We start from the raw sequence: 19152 nt of genomic DNA, 5'->3' as shown, positions 1-19152 counted from the left end.
CTCAGCTACTTGTCCTGTACAGTTGTGAGTATCTGTATTTTCATCACTGCCTTCAAAAGTGCAAAACCAGACTGCGGCACGTGGATTGTTCTACCCAATGTTCTGGCCCAAAGTCATCATAAACCTTTTGTTGCCTGGAAGCCCTTAACTTTGCTGCCCTGGCATTGTCCTGCTGGGAGAAGTTTAGAGATCTCAGGGCCTTCTTGATCTTAACATCTCAAAACATCAGAGGCTGCTTAGCTTGAGGCCAGCCTTACCTGTCACTGAGCAAAGAGAGACGTAACTGCAGTGGGTAGGGACCTGCCTCAGGACGGTAATATCTGCAAGGCACTGACTCAGTCTTGTCTTTCCCTTGCTTTCCAGCACTCTAAGTGTAAGGGCAAGATGGGAAGAGTAAGCTGATTCTCTAATTGAAAGAAGCCGTGTGTTTGTACAGCTGGGAGCAGGGGAGGAGTCAAGGGGAGTTTCCCTAGGAAAAATGGTGTTGGAATAAACTAGCCTTAAGGGGCCTTTAATGTCATTGCATTCTGGCCTTTCGGAAGGAAGGGTCTCTACTGCAAGCCAGAGAAAGAGCAGTAAGATCCCTGGTTGCAAACTTCTGGGGTATCTGGAGAGGTCAAAGTTCCCTGGCTGTTCTAGGAAGAAGGAAGGGTTATGTTAGTGCAGAGGGTACCACTTCTGCAGCTCACAAGCAAGTCTATGTCTGGAGGGCAAAGGGGAAAGGAACCCAAATAACACAACTTCACAAGAATGTTTCCATTTTATTCTAAATTGCATACATGAGACAGCCTCAGATTAGGAGTCACTGATTCTTCAGTGAGGAGTAAAGCCCTCTGTAATCTCAAAGGGAAGCTTTGGAGGGCAACAGTGTCCCACCAGCCAGGCTCACATGGCCCTAAGCACCAGTTCACTTTTCCCTACCATAAGAAAGGCCATGCTTCCATTCCTGAGATACACAGTCATTGTCAGCAGGAGGCAATGACCCCTCCTCTCACTTCAGCAGCTCCTGGCTCTGCAGGGATGGAGCTGGCAGCTGAGGCAAGAGGAAAGGTAGACACAGACCCAGAAGGACTGCCTGACCTCAGCCCCAGAAGGAGGTCACTGCTGCCCACTGTGCAGCAGGCGCTGAAACAAGGAGCCGTCCTTTTTGCTTAGGCAGGCAGGTGAGTCCAGCTCCACCACTCTTCCAGCCTGCATCACTAACACACGATCTGAGTCCAAGATGGTGTTCAGCCTGTGGACAGCAGACACCAGGACACATTAGTGGAGCTGAGGAGGAAGAACTCCACGCACTGCTTTACCTGCTGTCAAGAACAGGCCCAAGACATGCCCAGCACTAATATTCACAGAGCCTCTCCTTATGCACTCCGAGGCATGCTACAGTCCAGTTCACCAGGCAACTTCTGTCCACCACTGAAATACAAGATGTTTCCATCCTCACAGCAGAGTTATTGAGTTGCTTCTGTTTGCCCATCCAATTAATGGCTCACTCAAAACCGAATGGTGTGGAACAACCACAGGTACAGAATCCCATCATTATTTCTCCCTCCTCAGTGCTCTACCCAATCTCAGTTCTAGTGAAAAAGAGGCTGGGGCCATTTCCAACCCAGTCTTGCTTTACCTTCTGTCACTCCCTCCTCTGCTGGTTCTCCTCAGTAATTGCTATTTCAAAGAGAGCTTGACCACACCCCAAACACACACCTCAGCCCACAGTGTGCTTACTTTTCTACTCTAGCTCTGCATTATCTCCCTAGCATTCAAATCCTATTTCCATCTCCTACCTCCTTATCTAATCCACTTAACAAGACCCACTCAATTCCCTTGCAAGGTCTGGCCCACCCTGCCTGTTATCCACCACTCCCACTTGACAACATCCCCTGTCACCTGCTTGCCTGATTTTTATTTTTGTGGTAAACCCGGTGCTGGGAAGCATTTCCCTTTAAAACACCCTACATACTACTACATGACCTTCCTCCAAATTCTCTTCCATTTGGCAACAGTGGGAGCATTCAGGGCAGAGACCACTGCTTACCCATCCCTTCTCAGTATCCACAGCATTTGTGCTTTGTGCTCCTGTCACTGCTTTGACTCTTACATTAGATCTCTTGGCTGTGGAGCAAGCACTGCTGCTGTGTACTGTCTGGGGAATGTCCAGCCTGTCAGGGTCAGATGCAGGCTGGAACCAACACTCGGAGGACTGGAAAACAGAATTATCAAGTGCTCTACCTCCCCTGGCCAGAAGCTGCCTGCAGCCCTTCACCTTTGGTTGTCCTGCAGTGCCCTCTACTGAGCCAGAGCCACCTGCTTCACTCATATGTCCAACTACTGTTTTTGTGTAGGGTATTTCCCCACTGCTCCTTGCCCCATTAGCCAGAACCGCACGCCTAGTTCACCCTCTGGTCCCAGCAGGCAATGCCCAAGAGTGCCATCAGCCATACAGTATTTCCCTCTGCTGTCACCCAGTTTCTAGGTACAGCATTTTAACCGCCTTGTTCTGCTCAACCTTCAGGCATGGCAGGCACAGCCACTGCTTCCTCTGAGGGCATAACACTGCGTCAAAACAAATTTACACATGGAGCGATGGTTTCTCCGTACCTGTGAGCAATTGTCAAAACAGTTTTGTCAGCAAAGCGCTGGCGGATGGTTTGCTGCAGCAGCTGGTCTGTCTTCTGATCCACACTGGCTGTGGCCTCATCAATGCACAACACCTGCCAGGGACAGAGTGAAGGGGACACCAAACATCACTGAGGAGACACCAGTCTATGTCAAGGGATAGTGTGACAAGGTAGCATAGGTCATCCATCACCACCACACCCCACTCCTGGAGCACCCTGCCCTGTTGTGCCAACACAGCCATCAGCAACTCACTCCTCGCTTTGATGGAGGCAGGCACTCACCTTGGCCTGTGTCAGGAGGGCTCTTGCCAGACACACCAGCTGCCTCTGACCCACAGATAGACTCTTTCCTCTCTCTCCCAGCTCACTGTCCAATCCACCTGCAGAGGTCAAACTGAGCAGTTATCACACCACGCTCTGTGTAGACAGCTCTCCCAGTCTGTTTTTTTTTCCCCCACAGCACTCAAAATTCCAATCCCAGTCAGTCCCAAGCCTTTGAAATCAAAGCCTTTCTGCTTGGATGCAAGCAACATCTGCCAGAGACATGAAATGTGCTGCTAGAACCAGGGCTACGGCATCTCTCTGAGGCTCTGCCTGAGCATCCACTGGTGCCTAGGCTGATCAGCAAGATTCTGCCATCCAATCCACCACCTGACTGTTTCTTGATACTAAATCTCTGGAAATGTCACTGGGCTCTCACTGGCCTTTTCTCACTGGTGCTAGTGGGGCCTCATCTAACCAATTCCCTACCACATCTACCTGATCCCTTTTCATCAGCTTTCTGACTGGAAGCTTTCTTTCCTCTCCCAGTAGCAGGGCCCACCAATCTCTCCACACTGGCTCCAGACTCACCTATCTGGGTAACAGCATCCCGCAGGTGGCACTGCTCTAGCACTTCATGGAGTTCAGCATCTGTCCATTTTCCCTGAGGGTCCAAATTCTCTCGGATTGAGCCACTGAATAAAAACGGATCCTGGGGGATGATAGCCAGTCTAGATCTGCAAGCAAAGGATAGCTGAAGGCACATGGGGTAGGTTCTGCAGAAAAGCAATGGCCTCTTTTTTTTTTCCCCCCCCCGGCATGCCTTGGCTGCATATCTTAAAGACACAGAGATAGGGCTTAAGCCAAATATTCAACTTGGTTTCCTCAGTACAGGTCTACAGAAACAACAAAGCAACTTATGAGAAACCACTACAGACAACAGAGTAAGGCTTTTCCTCCTGACTCTTCTTTTTGGTATCCAACCAGTGGCTTCCAGACCCCCTCCCCTCCACCCAGGCTGGCCCTTGCTCTGCTCAGACCCTCTGTACCTCAGCTCCTCCAAGCCCACCAGCTGGCTGTCAACACCATCCAGGAGAATACGGCCTGCTTTCAGCTCCAGCATGCGGAATAGTGCCAAGAAAAGGGTGGATTTTCCAGATCCTGTGCGACCCACAATCCCCACCTTCTCTCCAGGGTACACCGTGAAACTCACTCCATCAAGTGCATTGGGAAGGCCTGCTCGGTAGGCCAGGATCACTTGCTGGAACTCCACAAGCCCTTGGCTTGGCCAGTCAGCAGCAACCTAAGAGAAGCACCAGAGAAAGACAGAGGATGAATGTGACTGCCATCTTCAGCCCCATCTCCACACAGGCCAAGAGTCACACATCCCTTTGGATAATTGCTTGGCTTCTGAACAGACTGAAGGTGCAGCTCAGATCTGTCTCCTTCTACAACTTTTTTTCCTATCACAGTTTAGCCCTAACACCCCCTTCTGCTTTTCCATCCTTTTCCATCACTCTAGCCTTCAACAATTCCTGCCTGAGGTTTATCCTCCTGGGGGTGTATTGGTAAAGGATGAATAACTGAAGCAGATTCTCTGAGTGAGTGCTTTCCAACCACTCATTAGAACCTTTTGACCTTCCCCAGGAAGAAACCACAAGGCACAGGGCCAGCAGATGGGCTGATCCCTGAAAACATACTTAATGTTTTACCTGGACCAGTTTATCCTGGGGCTCCATGGGGATGTCTGTGGTATATTCCTCTGTCCGCTCCACACTCACCATCATGGTTTCTGTTGTAGTGAAGCTGGAAATGAGGCCTGAGAGCAGGTTTGTAACAGACAGCGCATATGAGAGTGCCAGGCCCACAAGTCCTGAGAGGACAAAAAGCATACGCAAGGATGTTAATGGCAGGGAAGGAGCTGGGATCTTGGAAGGACAAAGAAAAAACAACACAAAAGAAAAGAGAGAAGCCAACACTCTAGAGTCTGGGATCTCACTGTTGCACAGGGATGTGTAAAAGCAGCAACAGGAGCCAAAGCATCACAATGTGGGCAACATACAGAGTGACAAGGAGCAGGAACTCTGGATTTTACTCTGGTATATAGAGACATGCAACTCTGGGCTGAGAGGAATCCGTGGACCACAGCCTCAGGGAGGTGAAGAAAAACCCCGACAGCCTACCTGGATTTCCTATCTGCTTCTGGTGCTGGATGATGGCAATTCCTGCAATAGCTGTAATCACAGCAACGCCAATCATTTGCAAGCGAATGTCCAGCCACTGCATTGCTGTGTTGCTGGCAAAGAGGCAGCGCTGATTGTGTTCTAGGCGCAGCTCATTCTCCAACTCAAACCTGGTGGAAGCACAACAGAAGTTCATAAAGGCTGTGCACCACTCAGCCCTCATTGCTACTGCCCAAAATCATGGGCATTCCTACCACCATGTAACTAGCTCCATGTTAGGATGACCCTGATCTATAAAGCCAAAACTCTGCCTCTCTAGGTGCTCTTTCCTTCCACTCACCTTTGCGTGGCCCGCATGGCTCTAATGCTGCTCAGTCCTGAGAGAGTCTCTGAGAAATGAGTGTAAATGGGAGACAGGGTGACACTGTAAAGACGCTTGAGTTCCCGGGATGTGCGCCGGTAATAGCGTTGGATGGAGAAGTAAATAGCAGCCAGAGGAAGTAAGACCAGGCCAATCCAAGGGAGACCGTAAGTGATTATCACCAGCATGCCCAAAAGCCCATACATGTTAGCCAAGAAAATGTTAAGGATAAATGGCAAGCTGTCATCCACACAGTACAGATCTGAGGAGAAGCGGTTCAGGATCCGGCCTGTTGGTGTGGTGTCAAAGAAGGTGACTGTGGCCTGGCAACAGAGGATTGAGAAAGCAAGTCAGCCAGAGGCAGCTAATCAGTTCATCAGATAAACACAGCAGAAATCTACTTCTCACACCCTTACTCCAAACCATTAAAAACACACCAGTGCAGAATGACTTGCAAGAACTCTGTACTGTATTTTCAGACCATTACCTTTATAACTCTCTGGAGCAGTCGTTTGTGAATGACAATGGCAGCACGGATAGTGCCATAGGCAAATAGGAAGGCCCGAAAAATGGTGAAGAGAGAGTTGGCCCCTGCAATGCCCCCATAAACTGCCAGGTAGAAATTCACATCCACCGAAGCATTGGAAGGGACTGGGGCTGTGTTCAGAACTTGAATTGGGGAGCTAGAACAGAGAAGGAGGAAGATTATGAATCTGCTTAGGTCCCCATGGCAGTAAAGTTACACTCAGGGCATCAGAACTGAAAAGCAGACTTGAGGGAAAATTGGGATACTTGAGCCTGATACTCCTCTTTTGCCCTGCTGAGATAAATACTGACTACATATGCAGCCAGAGGCCTTCCATCAGCCTCTGGTTACAGGCTCTACAGACACCTCATAAATTCCCTGTCTGGCCAGAGATTTCAATTTTTTCTTTCTCAAAGCAGTCTTACAGATCCGCTGCCTGCAATGAGATGGTCTCAAGAAGGATACTCACAGGAAATGCACAAAGGCAAAATGAGTAAATGAGTGTGTTTCCTTCAGCATCTCCTGCTCAGCATTCACTTACACAAGCCCAACAACAGAGAAGAGAAGCAGCTTTGTGGAAGGTAGGGAAGCTGAAGAGACCATCACAGACGTATTTGCTGCTTGGGATATGCTGGAGATCCAGTGTGAGAGCCACCAATCGGAGATATTTCTGGATGCTACGGAGAGAGACAGACTGCATAAAGGATTCAATCTTCAAGTCAGCAAAAACAAAGCAGAAAAATTGGAAGGGAAGCTGCTGGGAAATTTCAGTTATTGCGACTCAGCCTCATGCAGTCCCTGTCCTCATTCTGCATTGTTACTAGTAGAACAGTAGCAAGAGAACTGCCATGATCTGCAGCAGTGAAAGGAAACTGCTAAACAGACAGACACACAACTACAGCAGCAAATGAGAGGCCAGATCCTTTTTCCTTTTCCCACATAATTCTCCCCTCATTCCCAACATACTATACTAGTTTGTAGAAAAGGGCTCTTCTTGGTGTGGGGACAATGATCAAACCTCTTACTATTTTCTTTCCCTGGACTCCACACAGCCAGGAAAAAAAAAAGGACAGGAACATTTAAAGAGAGATGTGTTCTTGGATCATTGCCTCACCTTGCATCAGGAGCAGTGAGAGGAGGATAGATAATGCTAAGCAGCTTCCCATTGCCAACCAATATGCCTTGTAGACCTGAAAATCCAGAGCCCCTTCTTTCTTTTCCTCCTTGTGGAGGAGACATTTGCAATCATCCTGCAATGATTCTTCTGCCTCTGTCTCTATAACTTCTTCCTGGTCCTGCTCATCAGAGTCTGTTGGGGCAGAAGCAAACACAAAAGTTAGTGTCGTTGGTACCTCCTGCAGCTGCGCCTTGATGACAACAGAGCAAGTCAAGGCCATGAGGAAGACTTATTCCCTCCTCTCTGCCCTTTTGCGATAGGTGCACCAATGCTGGCAGATTCCTATCCAGATCTGAGCCACGAATGGAAAAGCAGATCCAAACACTGTACCAGACCAATAGCTGATGGCCTTCTCTTCCCCTTTGAACACAATGCCCACAGATCAGCTCTGCCATAGGTAGTGAGAGCTCTGCTTCAAGGCCAAAAGCCATCAAGTATAGGTTCTCTCTGGGTGCTCGGATGATCCGTACTGTCCCAGCCACCCCCAAGCTTGCCACGTGCAGACCTTTATCATTCCGCCTCTTGTTCATATCCTTGAATTTGGGGACAGATTCCACAAGAGGCAGGATATCAGCTGGTGGGCCTGCAAAGAAACACACGCACATGTTTCAGAGCCTGAGATAAATAGATGATTCTTCCCAATTATTGTTATGAAATGGACCAGGTTTGTTCTCATGACATTTCCTACTTTCTCCCACAGCAACTGCTTTCTTTAAAGTTCTTCTCCATCTATCCCTGCCATGTCCTTCTGTGTTATCAGCTTTCTACGTCTATATCTGTTAGTCTGTACGCTCCCTTCCACACAGTCTTCTTCACTCACCTGCAGCGTCCTCAAACTCTTTATCCTTCCTTGTGTTCCCCACTAGTTACTCCTACTCCCTAATGGCCATCTTTGCTCCAGCCACTCCAAACTGGCACAAATGGATGCCTGTGAAGACAGCCACTGTACCTGTCTTGATTATCCTGCCATTGTCCATCAACAACAAGGCATCAGCCTTCTCCAAAAATTCTGTCCTATGGGTGCAAAGGATTCTGGTCTTGTGTTGGAGAATTCCAAGAATGCACTTCTGCATAAGATGATTAGCTACATCTGCATCAACTGCAGCCAGGGGATCATCAAGAAGGTAAAACTCTTTTTCCTGAGAAAAAGACAAGAGACAAGGACATAGCTGTTGGCCCTGCCTGAGCAGGCAATGCTGGAGAAGTGTCTCAGCGTGGCACACTGCCAGAAACTTTAGGCCAGCATGAAGTGGTTTAAGGCATGCAGCCAGAGCACACTGTACATCTGCATGCTTCCAACTTTACAATCAACTTGGCACAAGGCACAGCAGAACTGCTTTGCTATTTACCTGGTAAACAGCCCTGGCAAGGGCTATTCGAGCCTTCTGACCCCCACTGAGTGTCACACCATTTTCACCCACCTCTGTCTGGTCACCTGCAGGTAAGACCTGAAACATTCAAGGAAATCCATTTAAAAAGGATAGGAAACCACTGTGGACTAAAGATGAGAACACAGATCCCTCTCCTGACTCTGTCAGTAACTCTTTGGACGATAACTTACAAAACAATGAAACAATGCAACAGTACATACAGTGGTTCTGCAGGCAACTGGCAAGCTTGGCAATATTCATGCCACTAGACTCTTATATTCCTAAATAGGTGGCCACATATAAACTACCCACTGAGTGGCTTCTGGTCCGAGACAACTCCAGAACTGTGCCCAAGGTTTGTCTGGGAAAGCAATAGCTGTGCCTACAACAAAATAATGCCAGGGCCCGTTCCCAGCTTAGCAGGAAAAAAAAAACTAAATTTCAGCAGCCAGAAATACTTCCCATAGGCATAGGCTACCACTTGTCAAATAAATACTTTGCCCTTGTACAGTACTCACTGCTTCTGCTGAAGCAAATAGGAGCTTTTAGTACCTGGCACTTCAGAAATTTACAGGGGTGGTCAGCAGGGACAGGGAGGTGATTGTCCCTCTCTACTCGGCTCTTGTGAGGCCCCATCTGGAGTACTGTGTCCAGGTGTGGAGCCCTCAGTACAAGAAAGACATTGAGATTTTGGAAAGGGTCCAGAGGAGGGCAACTAAGATGATCAGGGGGCTGGAGCACCTCCCCTATGAGGACAGGCTGAGGGAGTTGGGCTTGTTCAGCCTCGAGAAGAGAAGGCTGCGGGGCGACCTCATTGCAGCCTATCAATACCTGAAGGTAACCTACACCCAGGAGGGGAATAAAACTCTTCAAAAGGGCTGATAACAGCAGGACTAGGGGAAATGGATCCAAGTTGAAGGAGGGAAGATTTAGGTTGGATGTTAGGGGGAAGTTCTTTACTAGGAGAGTGGTTAGGCCCTGGAACGGGCTGCCCAGGGAGGTTGTGGATGCCCCGTCCTTGGACGTGTTTAAGGCCAGGTTGGACGGGGTCCTGGGCAACCTGATCTGAATGTGTATGTTTGGTGGCCCTGCTAGGCAGGGGGGTTGGAACTACATGATCCTTGAGGTCCCTTCCAACCCGGGTGATTCTGTGATAGGTTATAAACTCAGAAGAGGAGGCTAGCTTCTCACCAGGTCTAACAGCAAGTTTATTGGCTAATATAGCCACGAGCTTCAAACGTATAATACATGCATTATTGATTGAAGGACTCAGCATCTCTGATCCAAAAAAGCATCAGCTGCTGACAGATTCTGTTGAAAAACCTGGCGATGTTCTGATAAAATATCTTTCATCAGAATCAAGGGTTTTTGGCTTAGCACCAAGGAAACCATCCAAAGTGCTAACGGAGCGATCTCACATCTTAAAGAAAACTGGTGCTGAGTACAATCTCGGACTGTTAATCATAGTAAAGCTGAGTGACTGTGACACCGGAAAAGCAGGTTAAAGCCTGCAAGAATGAGAACTCCTCCCAGTGAATATCAGGCAGAATGTATGGCTGAGGAAGCCCAAGAAGTTTTGCAGTTCGGGCACTCACATTCAGGTCCTCAGAGAGGGCACAGGCCTCTACCACCTCCTCATACAGCCTGGCATCATATTGTCGCCCAAAAAGGATGTTCTCACGGACAGTGGCAAATTGGATCCAAGGCTCCTGTGTGGCCAGGCCAAATCCTTGCTCCAGGTCACAAATATACACTTGCCCACCCTGTCTGCAACACACCAGAGATAAGCAGAAAGACAGCAAAGGTAAACTGTCGGTAGATCGAAATGACCAAGAAATACAAACAGCACTCAATGGTCCCCTCCTGCCATGGTGTGGGAGGACCAGGCAAGGAGAAGTCTTAATATTACTTACTTAATGAGTTCTCCAGTGATAGCTGCAAGCAGAGAGCTCTTTCCAGATCCAACCTTCCCAACAACTCCCAGGAGCATTCCCTGTAAAGGGAATTGAAAAGGACCAACCTGATATGTTAATACACAGCATGGACTTCCTCCAGTCCATCTCAACACATTATATGTGTCCTGTACCACTGAGCCAAGAGAAAATCTTCACATATAGCTCATAAAACCAGGAAAATGTGCCACTCTAGTGCCATCTTTGTTTCCTCCTGCATTCCTGCTCACCTTTCTCACTGAGAGGTTCTCAATGTGCAGTTGCAGACTGCCAGTAGATAAGGGCTGGCTGGTGCTTCCTTGTATGGCTGGCACCCATGAAAAATCTGCACCTCTTATATCTATGGCAGAAGCTGTTCCTGAAGTGCTACCTACAAGGAAGAAGTAGCATTACAGTGAGAATGCCATAGGGCAACAAGAACCTGGCATCATGAATACTATCAGCTTGGCTCCCAAGTGCAAGAGGCAGAAACAGAGCATGGCCAGAATGCCCTGAACCCAACCTCAGAATAAGAAAGACACTTGCTTACTGACTTGTCCTTAAACTTACACCTCATTTTCTCCAATCCTCTGCTCTCCAACTCCCAGACAACACACAGGCTGACCTGCTGGCTCTCAGTGAGACACTGTGAGGATAATCTGGTTTTATTGTTGAAGGTGAAAGAATGGCAGAGAACTAGCATAAGGCAAGGAAGGAGAAAAATGGAACTGTGATGACTCAGGAGAGGCACTCATGCCTACTTGCCAAGGCAAAACTGGGGTTTTTGATGGCTTCATTATCAGAAGACTTTGGATGGAGGAGGGAGCAGCTTCTTTTAAAGGCACACTAGCGGTGGGATTCTTTGAGGACAAGCAATGGCCTATGTTTGGTAAAGAAAAATGTTGTAGCCTTGTATTCTGTTTTTACAGAAATGAAGTGCCAGTACTCTGACAACTTGAGTGGTGAGTCATGGTGTGACAGATGGCTGCCCTCCAGCGCCGCCTTTCACACCTCAGCTCTCTGCTCCAAATGTCTCCTGCCCAAGGTCCCAACCCTGCCAGCATCCTTTGCCATTACCTAGGGCATAATAAGCTTCCAAATCCTGGTCCATGAGTTCAAGGAAACGCTGAATTCGATCCAGGGAAACTTTGGCTTCCAAAGTCCCATTCAACACCCACGGGAAGCTGTTGAGGGGGAGAATGAGCATCCCCACAAGGGCCAATGCTGTGAACACCTGCATGGTTAAGAAAACAACCATGAACCAAAGGCAGTACCTCCTCTGCATCTTGTATTCTCCAAACGGCTTCAAGAGTGAGAGCCAAAAAAGCTATGGAGAGACACAGGGTGAGATCATTTCCTAGAAAAGATGTCTCAGGGATGCAGTCCCACTGCAGATTGTCCTCTGCAAGAGACAAATTTGAAGCTCTACTACCTACAGTGAGCAGTGCTGTCAATTGGGACCTCCTCCTTCACTCACCTTTGTGGCAGTGAGTTGGTGACCCATCAGGACATAGGTGATGAAGATGACAATGGAGACAACAACCGGCAGTGCTGCCCACAGATAAACACACACAGCATCCAAGTACTTGATGGCTCGCAACTTCTGCAGCTCTTTAGCTCGGCAGGCATTTATCCTGGTGCTGAAGTGCTTCTCCCAGGCATAAAACTTGATAACACGGATGCCACTTAGGAACTCCGTCATTAGCTGCAGGCATAGAGATAAAGCACACAGTATCTGCTTAACACACCAAATGCCAGTTAGGCATCTGGGCTGTGCTCAGGTTTGCATTTGACTCCTGCTTAAGGGCCAGGCTACAGATACCAGGAGCCATTTTTTGCTAACAGAAATATGAACTCAAGTGGCAGCTGCTGAGAACTTTGCTCTCATTCATTCCACCAGCTTGCTCAGCTACCTGTGCCTGAAAGGCTCACGAAAAGACAAAATACTATACAACTTCCCAGTTAGCCTGCGTCCAAAGCCAAGGAGGCTCACATCTAACAGCTCAGGTATCCCTGGAACATGTTCCCCTCTCACTCTTGCTCTCACATCAGCATGCACAGAGCAAGCTGAAATATGCCTGTGCCTGACATGAAAGAATAGCAACAAGAAAAATGCCTAGCAAACTCATCTTGAAACACCTGGAAGAGGTCCAACACATCCTGTACTACTACATGCATCTTCTGTCAGGAAGATAAATATTTCAGTAGTTCCAAACAGCTGTGGAAAAGCTGAGTGAGGGTGCCAAACTAGAGTGAAATAAAACCACCACATCCACAATCACTGCATTTGTCCAGACTGCAAGATACCTCAACCACTGACAGCATTACCGAAGTAATGGGATGGAAGCATCTCTAAAGGAAGCAATCTTCTGCATGCAGAAGAGGAACCTTGCAAAGGAACTTCAGTTTGCCCAGAGGGCAAAACAAGCATTAGAGATTCACTATCTTGCGGGTGGGGAATGTACTTTACACTGAAACACTTTCGAACCCCTCTAGCACTTTTCCCAACACTGATTATTCAGTACAGCCTCTTGAAATGCACAGCAAGTAGCTAAAAAGCCAATGTTCCAGGGACAAATGGGGAGAAAACCTAACAACAAATTCATAAAGCCACCACCTTCCCCTCACCTTGACCCGTGTATCCTTGTGCTTCAGCATCTCTGTGTTGCTCATCACGATGCGGTTGGCTATGACCTTGTTGATGGGCACAAGCAGTAGTGCCAGGGCCAGGCCTCCCAGAAAGGCTACACCCACTTGCTGGTAGAGAAGATAGAGCGTAATGGCAAACTGGAAGGGCAGGCTCCACACCTCGTGGAAGCTGAGACAGAAGTTGACCAACCTACTGGTGTCTGTGCTCATGAAGTTGACGATTTCACCCACAGTGAAGCGGGAAAGGCTGGTGCTGCCAACACGCAGAGCCTTGCGGTAAATGGCAGAGATGACAGCAGCTCGCACCATCAGCATCACCTTCTGCACCTCGTAGCTGAACTGGTTCCGTAAAAGCGCACCCACAAAGGAGCCAGCAAAGAGCCCAAGAGCATAGAGCACTCCGTGGCTCAAGGGCTCCTGCTGTGACTCCATGAAGTTCACCAGCAGGTTCAGAAGCAGAGGGCCTGAGAAGCCGAGCAGGCTACCAGCCAGCTTGAGAAATCCCAGGGAGTAGAAACGAAGCCCAAATGCTGCATGAAGCACTGAGAGGAGTCGCACGGCCTCCTGGGCATGGTGCGACCTGTCCAGGGCATTGCTACTGCCACTGTCTCCAGCAATGATTGGGCTAGTAAGAGACACTGTCTCCTCCTCTACTTGGTGTACAGTTGCTTTCTTCTGCCAGCAGGCATAGAATTGATCGCAGACCCTGGCAGCCTGAAGCTTTCGAGGAAGCAGACAGACATCTTGTGGTTGGTTCAGCTTCCACTGATAGCCACGTTTCATAAGAGGGTTCATCCAAGCATAAAAGAAGCGTGAGAGCCAGCTCTCACCATCTTCTGCCACTCCCTGCTGATCTGACACTGAGATCCCTGGCTCTGAAATGAGCTGATCCTGCTGCCAGGAGCTGTTGATGGAGAGGAATTCATGCCTATCAGCAGCAGGTAAGAGATAGCTAATCACATACGTCAGCAGAGAGGCCAGCTTCAGACAGAGAATGGTGAACCTGGAGGAGACAGCAGGGTGGGCAGGAGACCAAGCTGTCCCACTTTGGCAATACCACACCAGTGTGATGAGGAGGGAAGGCAGTGGTAAGAGAGTGAGGAGAGCCAGGGCTGCAGGGCCCCTAGCAGAGCCGTGAATGGAACTGCAGAGCATGATGAGTGCAAGGCCGTGAGTGAGCCACGTCAGTGCAGCAATGCCACTGGCTAACACTTCCAGGTATACAGGGCCCAGCTCCTGCTGAGAAATGGCGGCTGGGATTATATCAGCAAGGAGCAAGCCAGCAAGTACAAATGACATGGCAATTCTGCATCTCCAGCCTCGCCTGTGAGACATCCCAGAGCCAGATCTAGAGGAGGAAAGAGCAGATAAAATCTTCACAGTTGATATTCCATCATGTCTCAGTCAGCACTCACCTTTCTTCCTCTGCTCATCCCTCCTTCATCCATTCATTCTTACTTCACCTCTTTTTATTCAGTTCCCTAGATATCTAACTTAGACTGTGGACATTGATGAACTAGATCAGGTCAATAAAAACCAATATCTGATCAATACCAGAGGTTCAGATGCTATAGAAAATAACTTTTCTCTACACAAATTTGTTTGCAAACTGATATTTTGTGGTCAAATGAGGCTCCATCCTTGAGGATTAACAGAAAAGTATATTTAACCTTTGGATGATCAAATTCTGTTAGATTTCCCTCATATTTGTGATACTTTCTCCAGAACAATTATCTTCTCAAATCTGCTTTCAATAATGCTGCCTAAGTAAAGTCCAATCTCAGTTGCTTAGCAAAAGATTTCATTATTATTTGGGGCCTTTCAGTATCAGTGAACATTAACATACTTACAAATTCATGATAACAGTAAACAGGAAAACTATTTTTGATTTAGCTGAACTCTTTATTACCTCACATACATCTTCCGTGCCACCTTGTATTTAGATCCCTGTCAAGAAAACTTCCAGTTTTCACAACCCTCATTCACTGAAATTCTTTTCACTTTTCTGTTATTTTATTCTCAATACCCTCTGTTCTTTCTGGATACCTTTCTGCAAAGGATCAGTCAAAGCTAAACACAGTACTTGGAATTAGGACAGATACTGACAAATGTAACGGCATCATAACATTGTGTCTTTCTCTAATGACATACGTGGTACATTCCAGGAGAACTAATTTCCAGCCCTTCCATCCTGCCTCCAGTCCTGCCTAATAATCAAGTGCCAGACAAGTGAGTTGTCATACCTTGGAGTGCCAAGGAAGCAGGCGCTGACCGCAGCAAGGATCACATGAGGAAACACGTTCAGTGCCAGCTGATTAAAGCAATGGCCAACTCTGCCATGAACCCACACAGGGAGTGGATCTTCTGGGCTCGTCCCACACAAACCAGCCAGGATGTTTTCCATCCTTCAGCGGGAACTGAACACGAGAGATGGAGCTCCTGAGGTTGAAAAGAGCAAACAGCATGAGGCACGGGATGAGCACAGCCCCGCTCAGGGTGGACTGTGATAAAGAATGAACATAGGACCAGAAACAGCTTCCTGGATCAGGCAGTCCAGGGCTATTGCACACCTGGTGTCTTATCAGCTGCCCTGCAAACTAAGCAAGCTCCAGCTGGAGCTACGCTGCCTCCTGCAGCCACCCCACACAGCCTCACTGCTCTGGGAATGCCGTGCTTGCTGCACCGCCAGGTCGAGCGCTTGCTTGGCCAGCTCATCCTGCCAAATTAACATCAGGAAACAGTGGCATGCTTGTATCCCGCCTCAAAATATCTTGAGCTGCTTAAACTACCACATACCAGTTATACTTCTACACATCCTCAAAGGGGTGCGGACAAAGGTGCTCCTTAAAGCAGCACGTAACGCCACGCACCCTCCAGCTCACACCAGCGTGCCGGCGGGCTGGGAAAGCGGCAGAATTTGGGAGCTCCGCGCTGTGCTTTGCAGACTGAAATACACGCGGGCCGTTTCGAGCCTTACACCGTCCGACCAAACTCAGCCGAGCACCGAGTCTTCCGGGCCTCCCCCGGCCCGCACCAACGCCGCTCCGAGGCAGGCAGCTCCCCCGAGGGGCCGGCATTGCGACGCGCTGCCGCCGCACGTCCAACTTTGACCCCTACCCCCCACCGTACCTCGGCAAGGCTCGGCCCTCCCCCGGCTCCGTGCTGCCCACGTGGAAGAGAGAGGCAAGGGGAGCCTCGCGCGCCCCCTTGCGGTCCGGAGGACGCGCTGCTACCGCTGACTTCGCAGCAGATGCTCGAGATACTTAATTTCCCCAAACCGTCCCTCAGTACTCCCTCTTACCAGGGAAAATTAGCGCATCTCTGACAGTAATTCATCACCGGTAGCCAATTTTACTTTCAACTCACAGCTCTTCGGAAAGGCAATAAAGCATTCTCTGAGCTAGCAAGCGTTATCAGCGGGGTGCTGAGGTAGCAGAATGCCACTGACATTCCTGTCCCGGAACACAGAGCAATCTGGCCAGAGGGGTTAGGCAGCAGAGATAAGAGCACGTACTTGGAGGCCACAGTACTCTCTAATGATAGTTTCCTGGAAAGAAGTATGAGGAGACAAAGACGTAGCAGCTGGCACCACCACAAGGATTTCTGCTGTGGGTTTATGAAGAAGGACAAAGCATGAGAAGACCCATCCGAGTGTCTGCCATTCCTACAGGAACCCCATACAAGTTCAGGAACTCCTTCCACGCCACGTTGTTCTCTGATCTTCTTCTTGCCATGCGAGAAAAGATTTATTTTTTCTTTTGGTCAAGCTTTACTGGTTCTCTGTCCTCTCTGCAGATTTCAGTACCCTGTGGTCTCTGTATCCATCACATCAGAAAACTGGCTTCTGCATGGAGACTGAAGTCAGTGCTCACAGACGCACAGACTTAGCTGGAATGAAGACTGTCCTATAAAGCAGCACAAGGCAACATTCACTCTACTATTCATTACTGAGAGTTCTTATTGCCTTAGAATATACAAATCCAAAGAGAGACAAAAATTTCTGCTCTGGTTCACATCAACTTCTTGACATAGCACTATTTTCCTAAACGTCTGTACAACATTGTTTAATTTTTGTCTTTGAGGATTCTTATTTCTTAAGGTCCTTAAAGTGTCAGAGTTGCAGGGCTGCCTTTTCATGTCCAAGCAAGATACTAATCTGTACTAGTTAGGTACCTTTGGTCAAGCTGTGGTTCCTCCCAAAGGCCATTCAGAGGTTTCTAGAATAAACTTTTCTGTAGAGGCCTTGATAATTAGTTTACATCCTCTGCAGTCAAGGAAGCTTCCCTTCAAAAAATGAAATAAGCAAATTCTCAAGACAGCAAATAGAGACACAAGAGGCTGAAGCATGAGCTGCACACAAGTGAAACTTTCAGATTTCACAGTTCAAACATCTTATTTAAATTCCAAATGAAAAAAATAATAAACTTTTGTAAGACACCAAACTTTGTAAGACACCAAAGAAGTCCTCAGATACCAGGAAAAAGGATCATATTCTCTCCTTTGAATTTTTCCACCTGGGCTGAAAGACTATCAGCTTTCAGACGCCTCTGAGAATACTAATCCACACCAACTAATCTGAAATCACTGGTGCCTGCTCTGCCTAAGCACATTTAAGTAGAAGCAAAACCAGAATCTAAACATTCCTCCTTTTTATGATTCCTTTCAGCTATTTCACCTTCCTGAATACTGCTATGTGTTTGATTTTAGCATTAGAGGAAGTGCTGTATGGCTGCCTCACAGACCTATATCTATTCTCAGCTCAAACAAATGAAGGCAAAAAACAGTAATTAAGATATGTCTTTCTCTACATTGTTTTTTATTTGCGGCCCAATCTGAATTAACATCAGTTCTGACTTGTTTACTCATTCATACACTGCTACTGCTGACTTTTCTTACTCTGTTGTTTCACTTCTCAATGTCATTTGCTCCTGTGACTTTGAGGCTTCACAAGAATTTAGACACCTTATTACCTCAACTTTGCCCTCAGCATCCAATTAGCTAGCACCTCACCAAGCAACAGCTAATTGCAAGTTCCTCTAACCAAGATGAGTTCTATAACTCCAAATCACAGTTTGGGAGCTGAACTGGTAGCAGAGCAGACTGGTACCTCCTTTGTCCAGTATGGGTCTGGACCATTCATCACAGAGTACTACAAACCTTTGAGAAGCAGGTCAACTCTGCTCAACTTTTGCCCTGAATGCTTTCTCTTGCAAAGAGCTGAGAACTTCAAATTTCCTCTGACCCAAACTTCAGCACTAATTTTAATTTAACTGAATACTACCATGGGTGCCCAGTCTCCTTAAAAACTTGCTTCACTAAGGCACATGACTGTAAAGTGACACTACAGTAAATACAGAATGAGTTCAGAAGGTGTAAGGTTACATTCAGTAAAATAAGAGGGTGCTATAAAACGTTATTAAGCACAAGTCACACATTACCCACCAATCAATGGATTTTTCTCATTTGAACTTGTTTTTAATGCCATAGTGAATATCCTGTTTACTTTTTTCCCTTCTCTCCATTCTTCCCTTAAGCAGCTTACTTGCTAACTCGAAGTTTTAGTGAAATTCTTGACCAGTTTGTGGCATCTGGATTCCTTCAAGTTCCAAACAGCATTTAAATCTATCACTATAAACCACCAGGCTGCTCTTTAGAGCTCCTTTGGATACAAGGTCAAAAGCAAGCTAGCAAATATTTTAATGTTTTAGAATTAGTTTTAGAATTTAGTAATGCAAAGTAATAGCTTCCGCTATTGACTGGCATTAACTGAGCATATTTCCTTAGCGTGGTGGTTCAACTGTCCCCCACCTTTATAATAGGCCTCTCCATGCTTGGTGCAATTCCTTTCCTTACACAACAAGCCAGTCTTGGCAATAAAATGTGAAAGGTAGAGGACCAGCACATGAAGGCATTCCTTGTGCCTGGCCCCTGCTATCCTGTAAACTGCAGTAAGCAGCAGATGACAGTGCAAAGGCATCCCCTTACTATATCCAGGCACTTGCTTTTTCCTCCCATCACCTGGGAAGGATCATCTCCTGACAGCCCAATCCATCTGTACCTAGGTCAAAGCCTAAAACAG

The 19152-nt window shown here is 47.7% G+C and overlaps 1 protein-coding gene across 5 annotated transcripts; it reads right to left on the bottom strand.

The window, feature by feature from the left end:
* Positions 1 to 741: 741 nt before the first annotated feature.
* ABCC10 (ATP binding cassette subfamily C member 10) lies at positions 742 to 17373 on the bottom strand. Of its 5 annotated transcripts, XM_042888078.1 has the most exons (23): positions 15870 to 16154; positions 15644 to 15789; positions 15317 to 15512; positions 13053 to 14421; positions 11902 to 12129; positions 11502 to 11658; positions 10676 to 10815; positions 10407 to 10486; positions 10089 to 10260; positions 8473 to 8571; positions 8073 to 8262; positions 7629 to 7706; positions 7061 to 7255; positions 6488 to 6623; positions 5908 to 6103; positions 5400 to 5743; positions 5060 to 5229; positions 4589 to 4749; positions 3926 to 4179; positions 3468 to 3613; positions 2898 to 2995; positions 2596 to 2708; positions 742 to 1234 (listed from the first exon to the last, which is right to left on the bottom strand). In XM_042888078.1, exons 3-23 carry the CDS (start codon positions 15475 to 15477, stop codon positions 1099 to 1101), a joined length of 4623 nt encoding a protein of 1540 aa, XP_042744012.1. In that variant the 5' UTR covers positions 15478 to 15512; positions 15644 to 15789; positions 15870 to 16154; the 3' UTR covers positions 742 to 1098. The 5 variants fall into 5 exon arrangements, with proteins under 5 accessions (XP_042744012.1, XP_042744023.1, XP_042744015.1 ...); XM_042888089.1 differs by lacking the exons at positions 15644 to 15789; positions 15870 to 16154 and adding an exon at positions 16588 to 17373; XM_042888081.1 differs by lacking the exons at positions 15644 to 15789; positions 15870 to 16154 and adding an exon at positions 16375 to 16574.
* Positions 17374 to 19152: the final 1779 nt, after the last annotated feature.

This window comes from Lagopus leucura, unplaced genomic scaffold, assembly GCF_019238085.1.
Source record: "Lagopus leucura isolate 7727_CA_CO unplaced genomic scaffold, USGS_WTPT01 Super-Scaffold_73, whole genome shotgun sequence".
NCBI lineage: Eukaryota > Metazoa > Chordata > Aves > Galliformes > Phasianidae > Lagopus > Lagopus leucura.
This window is presented reverse-complemented; position numbering and strand designations above follow the sequence as displayed.

What these genes read in the sequence shown, in the direction of transcription:
- ABCC10 (XM_042888089.1), bottom strand. Translation starts at nt 15,477, where the DNA reads ATGGAAAACATCCTGGCTGGTTTGTGTGGGACGAGCCCAGAAGATCCA. An exon ending in CAAGAGGCGGAATGATAAAG is followed by an intron (nt 7,256 to 7,628) that starts GTCTGCACGTGG and finishes CTGCCCCAACAG; the next exon opens with ACTCTGATGAGCAGGACCAG. An exon ending in GAAGCAGATAGGAAATCCAG is followed by an intron (nt 4,750 to 5,059) that starts GTAGGCTGTCGG and finishes TTGTCCTCTCAG; the next exon opens with GACTTGTGGGCCTGGCACTC.